At 38.0% G+C, this 17,890-nt stretch overlaps 1 protein-coding gene and 1 non-coding gene across 2 annotated transcripts; both read left to right on the top strand.

Annotated features, from left to right (window-relative positions):
- The first annotated feature begins 9,175 nt into the window (after window positions 1–9,175).
- LOC116331954 (complement C1q-like protein 2) lies at window positions 9,176–12,694 on the top strand. The gene is made up of 5 exons (XM_039618643.1): window positions 9,176–9,373; window positions 9,641–9,694; window positions 10,632–10,685; window positions 11,931–12,065; window positions 12,170–12,694. Exons 1-5 carry the CDS (start codon window positions 9,187–9,189, stop codon window positions 12,448–12,450), a joined length of 711 nt encoding a protein of 236 aa, XP_039474577.1. The 5' UTR covers window positions 9,176–9,186; the 3' UTR covers window positions 12,451–12,694.
- Window positions 12,695–17,241: 4,547 nt separating this feature from the next.
- LOC120442402 lies at window positions 17,242–17,405 on the top strand. The gene has a single exon (XR_005614719.1). It is a non-coding gene; the product is annotated as a U1 spliceosomal RNA (small nuclear RNA).
- The last annotated feature ends 485 nt before the right edge of the window (window positions 17,406–17,890 follow it).

Genomic DNA, 17,890 nt, shown 5'->3' with positions numbered 1-17,890 from the left:
AGTCCGTCTCTCTTCTTTGTTTTTGGCCCACTTTGCACCAGAAAGAGGAAACCAGCGGCTGAACAACAACAGCACGTTTAACCTTGATAAGCTGTTGTTAGAATTTATTTAATATTACTTTCTACACCAGGATCCTTTTCTACGTAGCTGACCGCTGGTAACTGAGCAGGGGCGGATCTAGCAAAGTTTAGCCAGGGGGCAGGTAGGGCATGAACAGGGAAAAGGGGGCACAAAGACATACTTTTCTTTCTTATTCTCATTTAAAATATGTAGCTTTTAATAAATAATTATCTGAATCTTACACCCAAAGTTTTAATCTGATGTAAAATGTATAGAAGTCCATTACTGTATATAGTAACTGTTAAGTCTAACATACCCTAGTAAGCTATACTACTTTTTCCTTTGGGAAGGTACCATCTGTGAATTCTGCAATTCTGTTGAAGAAAGATGTTGAATCTATTTAATTATTCTTGAAAAATAATTTATTTCTGTGCATTTTTTTTTTTTTTTCACACTGCATCAAATTAAAGTTGATTATATCGATTAAGCATCATGAGGTGGAGGGTGGGGGGTGGTTCCCTATTTTTATTTTTTTTGCTGGGAGTTTGCAACCCTATTAGTTAGGTTGCTTAATATTTCTGCTAAGTACTCTTTAAAATACCAGAATTGGGAGGATGGAATAGGTTTAAGTTTATTAGATTGATCAGTGTTGCTGAACTATGAAATATTTTGGGCGCAGTGTATTTTTTACATACAGGTATAACAGAATAGCTTTAGTGTTGTTGTTTATTTAAACTTGAGTATGAACTTATACAAAATGCAGCAAGATATTTTAAAAAAACAGTTTTATTGATTAAAAAACACTATATCGGATTCATATCGGTATCGGCAGATATTCAAATTTATGATATCGGTATCGGTATCGGACATAAAAAAGTGGTATCGTGCCATCTCTAGTATCCACACAGAAAGTTGATTCCTAAGCATCATTTTATGATTCATTACCCATCCTCTATTCGAAAAATTGGCCCTTTACTGTATATGTGGAGTATGAGGTTTGAAGCTAAGCACAAGTTGTTCAAAGATTATTTCAAAAATTTCAAAAACCTCACCAAATCGCTTGCTAAACGGCATCAGATGGCCATTGCTTATCACTGGGAAACCTTTTCTCTTAAACAGAAGGAGTTTGGGCCAATTAAATCATTTTCTTTAAGAGATGAAAGTGTGGTCAATAGTGAAATGCTATTATCAAAAGATGTTTTCTCAACAAGTTGGGTTAAAATTGATGGTGTAGAGTACAAAGCTGGACTCGTTCTTTGCAGTACAATGGAGGAAGACATGCCAGTCTTTTGTCAAATAATTGATACACTTATGGTTGAAAATGACATTTTTTTTGTTGACACACAAACTCTTTACTGAAAACTTTGATGAACATCACCATGCATTCAAAGTAGTACAAACTGAAGAACGGTGTGTCATAAAATTAACTGAACTCAAATGTCACAGACCATTTGATATTCAAAACTCATACAGTGCTGCAGATGAAAGTTTGTACATTATATCTTCATTCATTATGTTTTGATTCACTTTCTGGGAAAAAGAAGCATGATAATAAATGTTTTTGGACAATGTACAGTTTTCTTGAAATTATTCTCATAATTGTAATTGTTGTCGTTAAAAAGTTATGTTAATCTATTACATAAATAGTTCTTTTAGGGATTAAAACTACCTTAATAAAAGAGTAAAGAGTTAAAGTAGTGTTATTTTTCAATCTGTGTAGTGGTAATTTAACCCAGTTTGGTGAGTTAAAATTAACTCAGACATGGTGTTAATAATAATTTGCTCACTGTTAATTTAACCCAGTTTTAAGAGTTAAAGAAGGAACTCTGACAAAGTGTTAAATAATTAACTATTTTGAAAATGTTAATTCAACTCTGTAGAGTGTGGAGCTATATAAACCCTGAAAAAATGTTAAAATCAACTCTGTGGGAGTTGATTCAACACTACAGTTTTTGCTGTGTATATGTTTTTGTCAATGTACCGTGGTAATAACAGAAGCGAAACGCAATATTGTGTCAGGACAATTCACTATTTATGCACAATAAATAAAGGAGCATAGCGCTACAATTTCTGTTCAGCGCCAGACTTGCTTGTAACCTATATCACCAATTCTATTAAGAAAAATGACGTATTAACTACTACGAAACACTGACCTTTGTGGGACTGCTTGGAGCAGACTGACATGTGAGCTGAAGTGTTCTGAGACGTTATATTTGGTATATCCAGACCATCCGTCGGCTCTTACTTCGGAAACATGGCTTAAAAAATTTCTCTTCAATCCGATAAAAAAAACGATCTCTTTACCCGTCGGCTTCCCGTGGCTGTCATGCGACCGGCTATTGCAGTTAATAATACAACAGCTTCTTGCCATTTTTTGGGTTTCTTTTTATCGCTGTGTAACTGAGTTCAATTGAAAGCCTGTGTGCGCTAGTACCTCTTGCCACAAGTTCCCAGAATCCTTTGCGGTTTTACCCCTGAATGACGTCACATTTTCAATCTCTATCCTGGTGGCCCGGTCTCCAGTCAAAATGCCCGGGCCGATTTTTTTGTCCCAGTCCAGCCCTGATTTTACAGTGTGTCCTACAGTGGCATCAGTTCCCGTCACTCCTTCTCAAACAAATATCATGCACTTGTTTTCTGTAGTCACAAAACTGAATTCAGGATTTTTGCCCAAAGCTAACAGTGACACTTAGGTCCAAACAGCCTTATTTCTTGAGTGTCAGCTTCAGAGCTGCAGAACATGTTGATTACCACAGCTCAAATGGAAGAAAGCAGTCCTACATAGTTGTTTCATATGCACACCGAAAGACATATACTGTTAAAAAATGACTCCAAGAAGGCCAAGGTAATGCCATTTAGAACAAACAGAGCATATTTAAGATTTTTGGGGCTGAGTACAATAACTTCAAGTTATTGTATAATTTTTTATCTGAATTTAGAAGCAGGAAATTAGAGGTCACCCATGTCTTTATATCTTTAAGACATTCCTGCAGTTTAACAAATTTGTATAACTAATTATATTAAAATTACAAAAAATTAAAACTCATTCTTTATGAAATGTGTTTCTTCTGTAATTTGTGTATTCTTTAATAAAAAGCAAGACACCCATGCTCATGCCCATGTTCGGATAACGTTAGGAGGAAATGGTAGAGCGCAACACTGAGAAGAGGTGTAGAAAACAAGTCATTTCTATCCCTCTTTAAAACTCTATTATCAGTTTAGTTAAAAAAAACATATTTTTGTGTTTTGGTGAAATGAAATTAGTTGTATGGAGGTAGAAGGAGAACTGAGTTCTACCATATGCTTATTACCACTTAACAAGCAGAAATTGTATTCCTAATCATAACTGAAAAAGATCACAGGGTAGATTTATAGCCCCTGAGTATCAGATTAATTATTACTTGACTCACAACCATTTTCTCAGAACAATGTGGTTTTCATGCACATATGTATAGTACATATCTAACTGATATCTCTGTATAAAAACATTACAAAGACCAAAGCTAACCAAGTTCTGCTGGGAAAGAAAGAGAGCTATAGTTTCCCCTTTTACTGGTCTTCTGTTCCACATCCTCATGTTTCTTGTATTGTGTCAAGCTTATCAGTTTGGCATGATTGTTAGATAATGGTGATATCTTTAAAAAAACAACAGAGATGAACCAGGAAAACACCAGCTTAGCTGAAAGGAGCTGTTTGATCGGGTTACTTCTTGTTGCGCTGGAGGGAGTGGCTGAAAACTTCATCCTGGTTTGCTCTGCTTCAGGTTGTGTTAATTTATTAATTCTTATGGCAGTTTCTGTGGCTGTGATAAGGTCCACTACGGGCAGCTGTTGTGGGGAAATGGCAAAATTTAGTGCTTTGGCTTGTTTTCATGTTCAGTGATGTTCCTGTCTTAAAAGATCTTCATCTATTTTCCCTGACTGTCCTTGGTTGTGGAGTCTTCCTCTTCCTGTCTGTATTGTCTGGGAAATATACATTTTTGTTTGCAAAGTCTGGAAATTCTGGAGTTGTCTTTCTTTTCCTTTAATGTGTTGGGCCCGCTGAGCCTTGTGCACAAACTTAAAAACTTCTTCTAAAATAGGGGAGGGTAGGAGTGTCTTCTTGAGTTCCTGGAGAGTGTGATTGATTTTGTTCCGGAGTGCATCTATAGTGAAATGGACCTATCTTATTTCTTCAATGACTCCAGAGGCAAATTTAAAATTCTTCCCATCAAATATAGCGTCCTGAATAATCAGGCGCTGTCTTATGTTAATGACCTCATAGTAGTACCCTATCACCCCAAAAGATCACTTCGCTGTGGTTTGTGGTTCTTAGGGTATTAAAATGGGAGGCAGAGCCTTTAGCTTTCAGGCCCCTTTTCTGTGGAACCAGCTCCCAGTTTGGATTTGGGAGACATTAACTCTCTTTACTTTTAGGACTAGGCTTAAAACTTTCTTTTTGATAAAGCATATAGTTAGGGCTGGGTTATATGACCCTTAATCCTCCCTTAGTTATATTGCAACTGCTCTAGGCTGCTGGGGGAGTCCCATGGTGCAGTGAGTGATTTTTGTTCTTTTCACACACATTTTTTACTGACTGTGATTATTCAACAGTCTGCATTTAATAATTAGTCATTAATTAATCTCTGGCTCTCTTAGAGTTCGTGTCTTTGTCCTGTGTCCCTCCCGTGAACCCCAACAGGTCATTGCAGATGGCCACCCTTCCCTGAGCATGGTTCTGCCGGAGGTTTCTTTCTGTTAAAAAGGAGTTTTCCTTTGCCAGAGCGCTTGGTGACAGGGGGTCATCTGATAGTTGGGGTTTTCTCTGCTATGTCTGTATTATTAGTCAGTGTCAAGTGTGTGACCTTAGAATAGAAAAGAATAGAACAGAATAGAATAAACCTTTATTATCCCACAGAGGACAGATTTGGGTGTTGCACAGCTCTTATAGCAAGGACAATATCAAATATAAAAGGAAGACACAAAGTGGTCCTATATACATAAGCAACTGAAGTTCGTATATACAGGTAACAATGTACAAGAATATGTACAGAAAAATTGTATAAAATGTAGAGTGAACAAACAAGCTGATGAGTAAGATAACCAAAAGAATGTAAAACTGTGTTAAGCTGTGTTATAGAGTCTGACAGCTGCTGGTAAGAACGACCTGCGGTGTTGTCCATGATGGATGTTAGCTTAGACAGCATCCTCTCCTCCCCGAGCTGCTTGATGGACTTCAGCGGACAGTCCAGGACAGAGCTGCCCTTCCTGATCAGTTTGTTGAGTTTCCCCCTGTCCCTCTCTGCCATTCCACCACTCCAGCAAACCACAGCATAAAAGATGGGAGACGCCACCACAGTGTCGTAAAACGTCCTTAGAAGAGTCCTGTTGAACCCAAAGGATCTCAGCAGGTGGAGACGACTTAGAGCCTTTTGTAAAGTGCATTTGTGTTCATGGACCAGTCCAGTTTGTTACTGAGGTGAACACCCAGGTATTTGTACTCCTCACCGTTTCAGTTTTCCAAGCCCTCGATGTTCACTGGCGTAATAGGGGGTAGCTTCTTGCTAAAGTCAAGCACCAGCTCCTTCGTCTTGCTGGCACTGATGCGAAGATGGTTCTGTTCATACCAGCTGACGAAGTCATTGATGACCCCCCTGTATTCCAGTTCATTTCCCTGCGATAGCCGGCCCGTGGGTGTCGCTTGTGTTTTCTGTTTTACTTTGATAGTCTCGTGTCCTGTGTCCAGTGTTTTGAGCTTTGCTTTCCCCTGTCTCATTATGTCTGATTAGTCCCAGCTGTGTTTCCACCTGTTCCCCATCATACCGTCACAATGCTGTGTTTTTCTCCTCTGTGTTTCTGGTCAGTTCCTAGTTCTCAGTTCATGGTTTGTTTTCTAGTTTGAGTTTCTTGTTTCCAGTTTCTCGTTTAGGTTTGTATTTGTCGTGAGTTTTTCCAGCAATAAAGCTGCCGTTTTGAGTTTATTCTTCAGGCCTACATACAGGTCCTCATCCTGCTTGCCATACAACACAACCATGACAGTTATTGCAAAGATACACCAGCCTTAATGCAGAGGATAAGCCATTCAAGTACAGTTGGGCTTCCTCATCAACCGCCCCAGGCGTAAACACCTCCAGACCATAATTTCAAAGCAACAAAAATACAAGGCCACAGCCAAAAATATGACTGGGTTTGACCTCGCAAGTAATGTAATTAAACAGCACCTTTCAGCTGAGCTGGTGTTTTATCCGTTCATCTCTTTTGCATTCCTCAATCTCATTCTCTCAAGATTTCCTCAATCTCCAACAGTCTGAAAAAATAAACAAAACGTGACCGGCTTCACAAAGTGTAACAAAATGAAAATGTGATATCTGTCATGGTCTGGAGTCTAGTGACTTTGTGGGGGGGGGGGGTTTGTGATTATTAATATTCATCACTTTAACTTCTGGTTATTTGTTAATGATTTCTAGTGTTTAGGTGTTACTGTGCCTCCCTTGTGTTACCTCTTGTCATTGTTGTTTCTGCAAGCTCTTACTAAGTCCAAAAGATTGTACTTTATCCTTTAGTTTCACCAATATTACTGTGGAACAAGGTAAAAGAACAGTGATCCTCCATCAATCCATCTTCCAAGTTTCCATGAAAATCAATCCAATGAGCTGGGCACAGTGATGTGTGGAGCCAAGGCTGCAGCTGAGGCCTTTGCTGACACATATCACGACACTGTCAAGGCCTCAACAAACAAATACGGTGGAACCCCTGCTTACGAAGACCCCATTTAACAAAAAATTCAAGTTACGAAAGCACTTAATGGCAATATTTCTGCCCGTGGTACGGCAAAATGCCCGCGTAACGAAATAGATAAAATAGAAAATGTAAAAAAATTGAATTAAATTCCATAATGTTATGTACATGTACACGTACGTATGTATGCATTTATATGCATGAGTTCTTCAACCACCGCCACCTGCTCCTCCACCAAGATCTTCATCTTCAGCCAGCATCGCCTCACTCAAAAGGCGATGGAAAAAGGTGCTTTGACTTACGAAGATTTTGACTTACGAAAGACCCTCTGGAACGAATTAATTTCGTAAGTCAGGGTTCCACCGTACGTTTCCTAATTGGTGAGGTTTTGATATTCCGTCAAAGCACACAATCTACTCTTTTAATTGACATCTGTATCATGTTGTTGTCTTTTTTTGTGCAATAATTTGGCAGCTGTGCAATTTCCATAACCCGTCCACCCTTATTTATTATTTATTATAGTGTAATGTACATAATGTTCCTATTCTTTTCTTTTTCTTTTGTATATTGTCTTTTTCTTTCGCACCTTGTGGTCTTGTTACATAATTTGACTGTGCAAGCAACTGTACAATGACAATAAAAGTTCTAAGTTCTATTCCTGATGCTGGTGTCTCCATTCTTGATGTATTATTGGATATTACAAAATCTTGATTTCATGTCTTGAGCCATGTATTGGTATTTGTGACACTGTTCTGAACTGGTTTGTCTTTGTAACTTTCAGTAACAGGGCCTTTCCTACCATTATGGGCAGTTACTCTATAGCCTCTTTTTCACTAGTACCTACTCGACTTGCCCGACTCTACTCAGTTTTTGGGGTTTTCCTTTAGGTGGTAGATTTATTCACCTCTGAAATCTGATGTGTCTGCTTCTTTGCAACCTCTGTTCAACTGTTTGCATGAAGTAAAAATTTGGTTATCACATAATTTTCTTACATTTTGTTTTCTGCAAAACAAAAAATATTTCTCTTTCTTTCTTTCTTTCTTTCTTTCTTTCTTTCTTTCTTTCTTTCTTTCTTTCTTTCTTTCTTTCTTTCTTTCTTTCTTTCTTTCTTTCTTTCTTTCTTTCTTTCTTTCTTTCTTTCTTTCTTTCTTTCTTTCTTTCTTTCTTTCTTTCTTTCTTTCTTTCTTTCTTTCTTTCTTTCTTTCTTTCTTTCTTTCTTTCTTTCTTTCTTTCTTTCTTTCTTTCTTTCTTTCTTTCTTTCTTTCTTTCTTTCTTTTTCTTTCTTTCTTTCTTTCTTTCTTTCTTTCTCTTCTTTCTTTCTTTCTTTCTTTCTTTCTTTCTTTCTTTCTTTCTTTCTTTCTTTCTTTCTTTCTTTCTTTCTTTCTTTCTTTCTTTCTTTCTTTCTTTCTTTCTTTCTTTCTTTCTTTCTTTCTTTCTTTCTTTCTTTCTCCTTTCTTTCTTTCTTTCTTTCTTTCTTTCTTTCTTTCTTTCTTTCTTTCTTTCTTTCTCTTTCTTTCTTTCTTTCTTTCTTTCTTTCTTTCTCTCTTTCTTTCTTTCTTTCTTTCTTTCTTTCTTTCTTTCTTTCTTTCTTTCTTTCTTTCTTTCTTTCTTTCTTTCTTTCTTTCTTTCTTTCTTTCTTTCTTTCTTTCTCCTTTCTTTCTTTCTTTCTTTCTTTCTTTCTTTCTTTCTTTCTTTCTTTCTTTCTTTCTTTCTTTCTTTCTTTCTTTCTTTCTTTCTTTCTTTCTTTCTTTCTTTCTTTCTTCTCTCTTTCTACATTTTTTTTTTTTTTACGTGAGCTCTTAAAATGTGTTTCATGCATAGTTAGGCTCAGTTTTGTGGGATGCCATTGGGTGGTGCTTCATCTTGTTCAGCATTTTGACTGTTCTAAAAGAAATTGCAATAAGGAGAGATCACTTGGAAGAATTTGAACATGATTTATTGAGATAGAGAAATGAATGTATTTGGGGATTAGACAACGTTGACCCATCATGCAGAACGGAATCCCAGGGTTTCAGCTTTCCATTGAGTACAGTTTAATTTAGACCTGTTTTTGTCAGAAAAATCACCATCTGATCACAGTGAATTACAGCTGCAGTTTGCTTATCAAGTTAGCTAGCCATCATTAGTTTAAAATTCCAACTGAAAAATCCACTGTTCTCCTTCTGCTGCTCAGCATAGCAAAAAGCTGAATGGGAGACAGAGCTAGTTGATTACTCCTTTGCACACTTCACAATTAGTACAAGTAGATTCATGGTTCATTGATAAAGTCTTTACTTGTGTTGTAGTGAAAGTTTCAGATTTTGCTGTGTCTGTGGGAGGAAGTTTGGAGGAAGTAACCTCCCCATATACACACCTTTGTCTACCATGCTATAAAAAGCTCAGTCGGGCTAGCAGAGGACACAATATCACCATGGAGATCATCGTGTTTTTCTCGCTGTTGCTTTCAGTCTGCACTGTTTCAGCAAATCTGGCTGAAGCAGATAAGTCTTCAAACCAACAACCCTGTCCACAGGACACCCAAGCTGTGCTTAGAGAGCTGACCGCCTCAGTGGCTGTGCAGAAAGAGCAGATCACGGTCCTACAGAAAGAGACTGAAGGTACAGTATCATGTCAGGTAGTGAGAGAAGTAACTGCAAAAGCAAACTGGCATATGATCCAGTGTTGTGTTAGAGAGATATCAATGTCACTCATAAATGTTCAGAATGACTGAAATGAGAAATGACAAACATTCATGGTTTTCTTTTCTTGTGAAAATGAATATTTTGTATAGAAATGAAATATAAAAGTATGTATCGAAATATTAGCCCAATCTTTAAAGAAATTGATGGTCCAGGGAAATAAATTTTATTTTGCACTTATTTCAGAAAAGACAGCAAAGCTGAAGAGTGAAATTGACCAGCTGAAGCTGCAGTCTACAGGTATGGTGTGGAAATCATCATGGCTCTGATCATTTCTACAAAACTGTTTAAAAAATCTGCAGCTGACACATTTTTGATGCTAAAATATAAAGGGTGTAAATATTTGACTTAAAACTTGGTGGATCAGCATGTGTCACTGCTATAAATCTGTCCACCAGGTGGCGCTACTGTGCTAGAACATCTGTAGTTCATCACAGAGGCAACTTGACCACCAACAATGTTTTTATTTGTGGTAAAGCAGGGAAAGAGCGAGGGGAAATGAGCTGCACTGCAGTCTTTCAGCATAAGGGGCGGCTGTGGCTCAGGTGGTAGCAGCTTATCTACCAACTGGAAGGTTGGTGGATCGCTCTCTGGCTCCAAATGCTGAAGCTTCAGCATGTGGCTTCAGAGTGTGTGTTAGACAAAGCTCTTAGACAAAGATTAAAACAATGTGTATGAATACAAGCACATTGTGTGGTCAGCTGAGTAGAAAGGTGCTATGTAAGTACAATCATTATTGGTCACCTGCTCAACCAGCAGAGCTATAGTGGCATGATAACGCCATTGTTTACATACAGTCTAGGGTTCATGTCTAAGTGAAAGAGAGAGGGAAACACAAAGTGGAGAGTTGACAGACTGTGGATAAACAAACAGCGTGAAACTGCACAGATTTCAAATGAGAATCAGTTTGTTCAGTGATGCAGTCAAACAAGTCTGCTTCTTCAACCATTCTCCACCCAGCACCTGTAGGAGGTGTGGTCCTGTGGCTAGAGGACCACACCTCCACACCACACACCACCTGGTGTGGGAGGTGGAGGATGAGGGGACGTGGGGGAGACCGTCGCTCAGTGTAGCATGAACAGAATGAGAGTCACAGTTACTTTCTTACTTACAGATAAAAACATGTGAATCACTTTGTGCTGTCAGTGAGATTGTTTGATTTCTTTGCTTTTTTCAGATCGTGCAGCAAATCTGGAGACTGAGATTGACGCGCTGAAGCAGGAGCTACAAGGTACTGTGTGGAAATCTTATCTGACGCATCTATTGGCTGTGCAGATGTTTTACTTTTGGTGGATCAACATATGTCAGTGCTATAAATCTGTTCATAAAGTGGTGTCACTGTGTTTGAATATTTTTATTTTATTCACAGAAATAACTTTAGTACACACAGTGTTTTTACACATTAAGTACTATTACTGGATCGACTTTTCTGAATTACATTATGAAAAAAGAGTTTCTGAGGGACTCTGGGATAAAATTATGAAAGAAGAAATTGAATTCCTCGAGCAATTTACCAATAAATACATATTGCCTCTAAGTCTTCATATAGTTTTTATATGTATGGACCTCTGTATTTTGGTAATTTTCACTTTTAGCATCTGCTACGGCTGGGGTGTTAAACTTTAAGCCCAGGGGCCAGAATTGACTTGCCGAACACTCCAGTCTGACCCACTGGTCAGCTTTGGAAAATATGAACAAGGCCATACACAGTTATTATTAGTTTTATGGCTTTTCCTACTCATAAAAACCTCTCCGTGGTCATTTATACTACGTTAAAGAAAAAATGAACTAGACAAAGAAAATAAATGGCAGAAACATCATGTTTTTTCTCTCCTAAAGAAATCTGTCATCACTGAAAAATGAGTTTGCTCTAAGGTTTAAAATACATTGGCACAGATGTAGGGTGAGAGCCACTCAGGGCTGGGATTTAATCCTGACTGACTGTATATTTGTCAGACCTTGATGAAGACTCAGACTTGATACACGTTAGTCTATTTTAATGTTTTATTTTTATATGATCTTGTCAGAAACAGGTGACCCCACGAACTCCTGTTTTGTATTGAACTTATGTTCACCCTACTGATGAGCACCTGTTGGATAAGCATTTAAAGCCATGCACAGTTTCCTTTTTCCTGTTTTTTAAAAACTGAATGACATTAAACTGAGTTCATGTTTGTCTGAAGCACAAACCAAGATGCAACTAAAACACTGAATAACACAGTTTGTTGTCTTGGCAGAAGCTACAAAATAGCTTCCTGTCTGATCTAAAGGACGAGTTTGGGATCCTCAAAAATAGATTCAATCAAATTTCAGTTTCCAATCACAGAGTTTGATTTCTTCTGTGACAAGGAAACGCTTCCAGCTGTCAAACATTTCTTTCATTGGAGATTAAAGTTTTTGTCATGGTCACTTTTTTGGGAAGAGTCTAACTCTGAAACAGAAAGTTTAAATAATGACATTTCTCTCTCTCTCTCAGCCACACATGTGGCTTTCTCAACAGCTGTGGTTCTTCCAGGCAGTGGACCATACATCGGACCCTTTAACACAGAGACCACTCTGATCTTCAAACATGTTATCACGAACATTGGAAATGCCTACAAGCCATCCACAGGTAATAACACTGAATGTTACTTCTCAGCTATGTTGATGTCAGGCTGATGTTCCAGATGTTCTAACAGCTGATTTCCCATTTAACAAAAAACAAATGTCCCACAGGTATTTTCACTGCACCAGTGAGAGGAGCCTACCACTTTGAGTTGCACATGTTTGGACATGGTGGCGTTGCTGTGGGTGCTTATTTGTACAAGAACGAAGGGCCCGTTGTTATTGCATATGAACACCAAACAGCAGGTGGAGAACTGAGTGGCTCTAATGGAGCCTCGCTGCTTCTAGAGGTTGGAGATCAGGTGTTTGTGCGTCTCCTCAACGGTAGAAGGATATATGACAATGATAATCATCATACCACCTTCAGTGGTCATCTGATTTTCACCATGTGAGAGGTGTGACAGCTCCAACACTTCCTGTTTGGCCTGTCCTGTGTGGGCGGAGCTTAGACATTTTTAGTAGTAAAACAGGAAGTAAATCACCTGCTAGAATCAGTTTCTTGCTCTCTCTCTCTTTCTGGTTGGGTTCTAGTTTTGTGTTTATTTGTTTCTACTTCTCCTCTGATTCTACTGACTCAGATAATTTACTTCTTCTTCTTATCTTTGATTCAAATAAATCCAGTTAAATGCTCAGTGATTCTCTTCTCTTTGTCCTTTCTTTGAGTCGGCTCTTCATAAAGTGCTGCTCCTCCATTAGGTCATGACTATTTTCTATAAGTTGATAAACTGCATTATTTTTTACTGGCTCCACTGTCCTGTGTTGGTCAGTCTGTTATTTTGGTGACTGCTGGCCCACATGTTTGCTTTTAACTGGAGTCTTTCCTGTTAAGTTGAGCAAAATCCAACTGTTCCTCTTTTTTCTCTTCTTTGATAATCATGCAGGTATTTTTCTTAAACACGTAACAGATGTCAAACTTAATCTGACTATCATGATAAACATGTAAACAGCTGATTTAGTTTGATATAAAAATGTGTGTCAGTGCTGTGGAGGAATTTCTAGAAGCTGAAATGTTTCCTCATTTTTCATCTGAATCTAAATGCAGACACAGATAACTGACTGTAAACTTACTCGGGTTCATTTCTTTAAATTCTTTACTTTCAAAATAAAAGCATCTTTGAACCAGCATTGTTGATTTCTTTTCATGTGTTTTATACATAGAGCAGCAATCAAATCTACACATGCTGGGAGTTACTATCACAGGTGGAAACGCAGAATGAGTCCTGTCCCTGAACAAAAACTAACATACACACATAAAGAGGAGGGAGAGAAAATGGTAGGCCAGCACAGAGAGGACTGGGGGACTATGACAAATCGTGACTTTAATAATAATAATAATAAGGAGAAGAACCAATAACATTATCGTATGTTTAATCGTTTTAACAACAAAGTTTTCCCAGTTCAATGTCTCTTTTACAGAGAAACAGAAATAAACATTGTTTCTCTTAACATTTTATACGTTTTCTGATTAGTCACGGAGGAAAACTTTAAAAAGTACATTCTGGTTAAACTTTCCATATGGGATAGATGGATAGTAAAATCTGAAGGGGGGGTTGGGGCCTTCCTATCATCATCATGCTAACGTGATTAATATGGTTTGTCTGTCTTCCTGCCCTCAACCCTGATTGGTCCTGCCAGATAGCTGCCCCACCCTGACCATGGTTCTGTGGAGGTTTCTTCCTGTTTAAAGCCAGGTTTTCCTTCCTACTCTCACCAAATGCTTGCTCATAGGGGCTCATCTGATTGTTGGGGTTTCTTTTTAATATTAAAAGGGAGATGAAGACAGTAAAAGAAGAGAAACAAAAAAACTTTATAGGAGCAGATTATCCTGCTTGAAGACATGCTCAGGAAGGAAGTCAGCAGGCTCCAAAAAGAGGTCATACAAATGGACGAGCTTTTCAAAGGTGCCTAAGAAGGACGGCTCACACTCAAGCCAACACAAACCTCCTGTAGCACTACCGGAAAAAAGGAAATGAAAAATTAAAGAAAATGAAACTCATCAGCAACCAGCTGCTGCATTGACTGATCATTATACCTTACAGTGATGTCACTTATGGTCCTAATAACCTGTTTCAGACTGATTCACTGTTTGTTGGAATATAATATAGATTGTTTCTTTCTACAGAGGAGCTTGCATCCAATAAAAGCTGCAGGAACAAACCCAGGAAACAAATACTCAGAAGGAAAAAGTGAAAAACAATAGTGTCTCCCATCCAGAGCAACATTTGGAAATTTGACATTTCAAATCTACACATGCTGCTCCCTCTGGTGGTTACTGCACTACATTCAGCCACAGACCTTTACTGAGTTTACAGAAAATGCTGCACTGATGAAAAACTGTGATCTATATCCTACTATGTAAACAAAGTAACACAATGTCCTTTCAAATAAATATGCTAACAGTAGACTAAGCTTTCATTTTTCTTTCATTAACTTAACTATAAATTAGCATAAATAAATATCAGTGGCCTAATTAACATGTTAAGCCCCAAAGGGCTTTCTGAGGTTCCTGCTCAAAAATGACATGCCCAAAATAAATGGAGTATTTCTCTGCAATTACAAACTGTGTAAACAATTGTGGTATCAAAATAAGGCTAACACTTGTGAGAGTTCATCAGAGGTGTAAATATTACAGCAGATGTTACTGTGTGAAAGTTACTGAGGCTGGAACACAGAAAAAGCCAGTAGATCTTTTCCCTTGCCTAATTTATTTATTTATTTTTTAGCATGTAAGCCCCTTAAAATGTGCTTTAGTTCACATTTTAATCCAGTAAGTCAGTAATCAACATATAATCATCATCTGTGCAAAGATGTACGCTTTTGAAGTGAAACAGTGAAAAATGACTGCGCTTTTAATAAATACATATTCAGGCATTCTGCAGTTTGTCCAATTTTGGAAACTTTGGACACCATATGTGCTGCCATACAGCAGAATTGATCTCCAGCGGCCTTTTATTATCACACTAAATGCTTTTATTTTCAAACTTGTCAATCCAGGAAAGTAAAATGGAAAACATAAAGTATAGATAGAACAACAGAGTCAGCGTCTAATTAATCAAAAGGTTTTTAGCCCATGAAGCAGTTCAGCAAACATGTAACGCAGCAAAAATGCACTTTAGGTAGTGAAGTGTTTTAAATAATCAATTACTGATAAAAGACGCACCCTAGTTTCCTTAAGTTAATTTATTTTATTCAGCCAGAAAGGAAAAAGAAATCATGAGGAATACTTTAAACTTTATATAAAACACTCATGGAGTTGTGTAAGCATAAACCAAACAGCCAACAGGTGGTATCCACTACGTGCAAAATTGCGCCATCTTGTGGCCTCTTTCTGTCACCATAATTCATTCAAAGCTTTGTGGAAAATGCTTCACCTGTAAAAGTTTCAAAGTCACCGGTGACATTTTTTAACCAGCAGAACGTTCAACAGCTTCATCAGAATGAACCTGACTCTGCGCTCAAACCAGCGTTCCTCCCTGTCCAGGATGTGCAGAGTCAAGGAAGCCATTTACGTGAAAAGGGAGAGAGCATCTCTGAATCGAGGAGGGGGCCTAAGGGTACATCTTTCGCCATCTTACAATGCTGTGATTGCAGCCATTCCCCAACTCTCTGTGAATGGTACTCATGACCATTGATCAGTGGGTTTTGGTCAGTGGTTGTTGATCAATGGTCATGAAAATTTGCATAATTATGATGAAGGAACTGACCTCCCAGCCCATTGTTCCTTCAGTGGTGCTAGTTTTAGTCATTATACAAATGTACTGTTTATAAGATTGGGGAAACCTGCAGTCAGCTGAGACTGAAGAAGTCACTTGGATGAGTGACGAAATGTTTTTCCCACTGAAAACGTTACATCCAGATGAACAGAATCAACTTTTGGAGATTTACTTACCTGGATGATTGAGCATTCATCAAGACCATTCAAAGCTTTGTGGAAAATGCTTCACCTGTAAAAGTTTCAAAGTCACTGGTGACATTTTTTCACAAGCAGAACGTTCAACAGCTTCATCAGAATGAACCAAAGTAGATGACGTCACAAGAGTCAGAACACAGAACTACCAAGCAAATCTGACGTTCAATTTGAATGTAGTTGGTAGAGAAATATCAGTAAACAGTTTGCAGCGTTCCTCACAGCACTCAGTGGACACTGGGACACTGGGCTTGGACACAGTCAAATCAGTATGTGGGATAGCTGGCGGCTCAAATAAGTGTTCTCCTTTTTCATACCAGGCTCATCCTCGAGCTCTGATTCCTTCTCTGTTCCCTTTTTTTTCTTTGTCTACTGTAGTTATTTTATAAACACAAAATCAGCTCAGGTTCAGAGAACAATTCCAAAATCTTGTTAGTGACAAAATTATCAAAATTTATTTCACACAACGTGTTCAAACCACAATACACAAATGAAAGAAGCTCAGTGAAATAGAAAAAACAATGTTCAATAAGTTGAAAACCAATAGAATACAAGTTTTGGTTGTTGTGTCTTTGTTTTTGCTGTCCGTCCCTCTGTTTGTCTAAGGCAAAAAGAAAGAAAGAAAAGAAGAAGAAATGATCATTACTGAAAGTCTTTCAGCACCTCTTAGAAAAACTGATGGGATCCAACAAATAAACATGTGCTGCTGACATCTGTGGAAGTCATTTCATCTGCCGGGTGAATATCAGATGAAATGTATTAAACGTGAGGTATTCTGACATCATGGACCATGGCCAATCACAATTACAAACACGAACACAACTACATCTTCAAAACTACAATTCGTTTCAATAAAAAATAATATATAAACAAATTGTTTCACGTGTGCATTTGTCCTGTGCGGCTCAATATCCAAAGTGTTGTTCCCACTCTAGAGCAGCAGGTGGAAGCACCATGACACAAAGGAAGCATAAGTCGCTATACTGGGATTATTCTGCTTTTTTATTTATCTTTATTTAACAAAAGATGTTGATTAAAGAGGTTTTTTTTGTTGTTGTTATAGTTTAACCTAACTTGGGTTCAGCTGAACTTAATGTCGGGCTTTTATTAATTGCTGAAGAAGCCACAAAGATTATATTTCTGATATTTCCAGGTTAGCTGTAGAGTTTGAAACACAGCAGTGCATGCTGGGAAACGCTGTTTGTAGCTTTTGTGAGCACCATCAGTCAGCGCGGTGTGCCTGTGATGGACTCCCCCATGAGCGAACATAGTACTTTTACATATCTGACAGAGATGATACCGTGATCATGAAGGTGATTCATCCAAAGTGAGGTTCTCCTCTCGCACACTGGCTGTTCTGACCTTCGTGAATTCTCCAAACGCGGGACTGTCAACGGCACAGTTTATGTTGGTGGGGAAATGCGTGCGCGCTTTCCCCTGGAATCATGTCTAAGACAAGCAAGTGTTAATGTGGATGACGTACCATTGTTCTTTTATGCTATATAGCCAAGAAATTTTGCTGTAAATGACCACATCCATTGATAGAAGTCATTTGTAATCACAGGTAAGAACATTTAAGAAAGATGAGGTAGAAGAGGAAGGATTAGATCCTTCACATTTTACCTTTGCATTTTTATTTTCATTTTATTGTAATTCTGAGCATTTTGTTGTTCCTTTAGGTGTTTTGGGAAACTGTAAATATTGACCAAGAGGCAATAATAATAACATAATAATCATAATTATAATAATTAATAGTATTAGAACATTTGTCTGTTTCTCTGTCTCATGGGGGCTTTCTTCCTGGTTTCTCTTGCGTGTCCAGTAACCTGACGTACTGAGTGCGTGCAGCTCTGTTTTAAATCACACTAAAAGTTACGATCTGTACGAAACACAGGAGATGTTTGACGAAATAGCACCCCGAGCTA

The sequence above is a fragment of the Oreochromis aureus genome, linkage group 10 (assembly GCF_013358895.1).
Source record: "Oreochromis aureus strain Israel breed Guangdong linkage group 10, ZZ_aureus, whole genome shotgun sequence".
Taxonomy (NCBI): domain Eukaryota; kingdom Metazoa; phylum Chordata; class Actinopteri; order Cichliformes; family Cichlidae; genus Oreochromis; species Oreochromis aureus.
Note: the sequence above shows the minus strand (reverse complement) of the source record. Positions and strands in the feature narration are given on the sequence as shown.

Excerpts from the sequence above, each read along its gene's own strand:
- LOC116331954 (XM_039618643.1), top strand. The coding sequence starts at position 9,187 with ATGGAGATCATCGTGTTTTTCTCGCTGTTGCTTTCAGTCTGCACTGTT. Across the intron at positions 9,374-9,640 it reads CCTACAGAAAGAGACTGAAG|AAAAGACAGCAAAGCTGAAG; the intron begins GTACAGTATCAT and ends CACTTATTTCAG. Across the intron at positions 10,686-11,930 it reads GCTGAAGCAGGAGCTACAAG|CCACACATGTGGCTTTCTCA; the intron begins GTACTGTGTGGA and ends TCTCTCTCTCAG.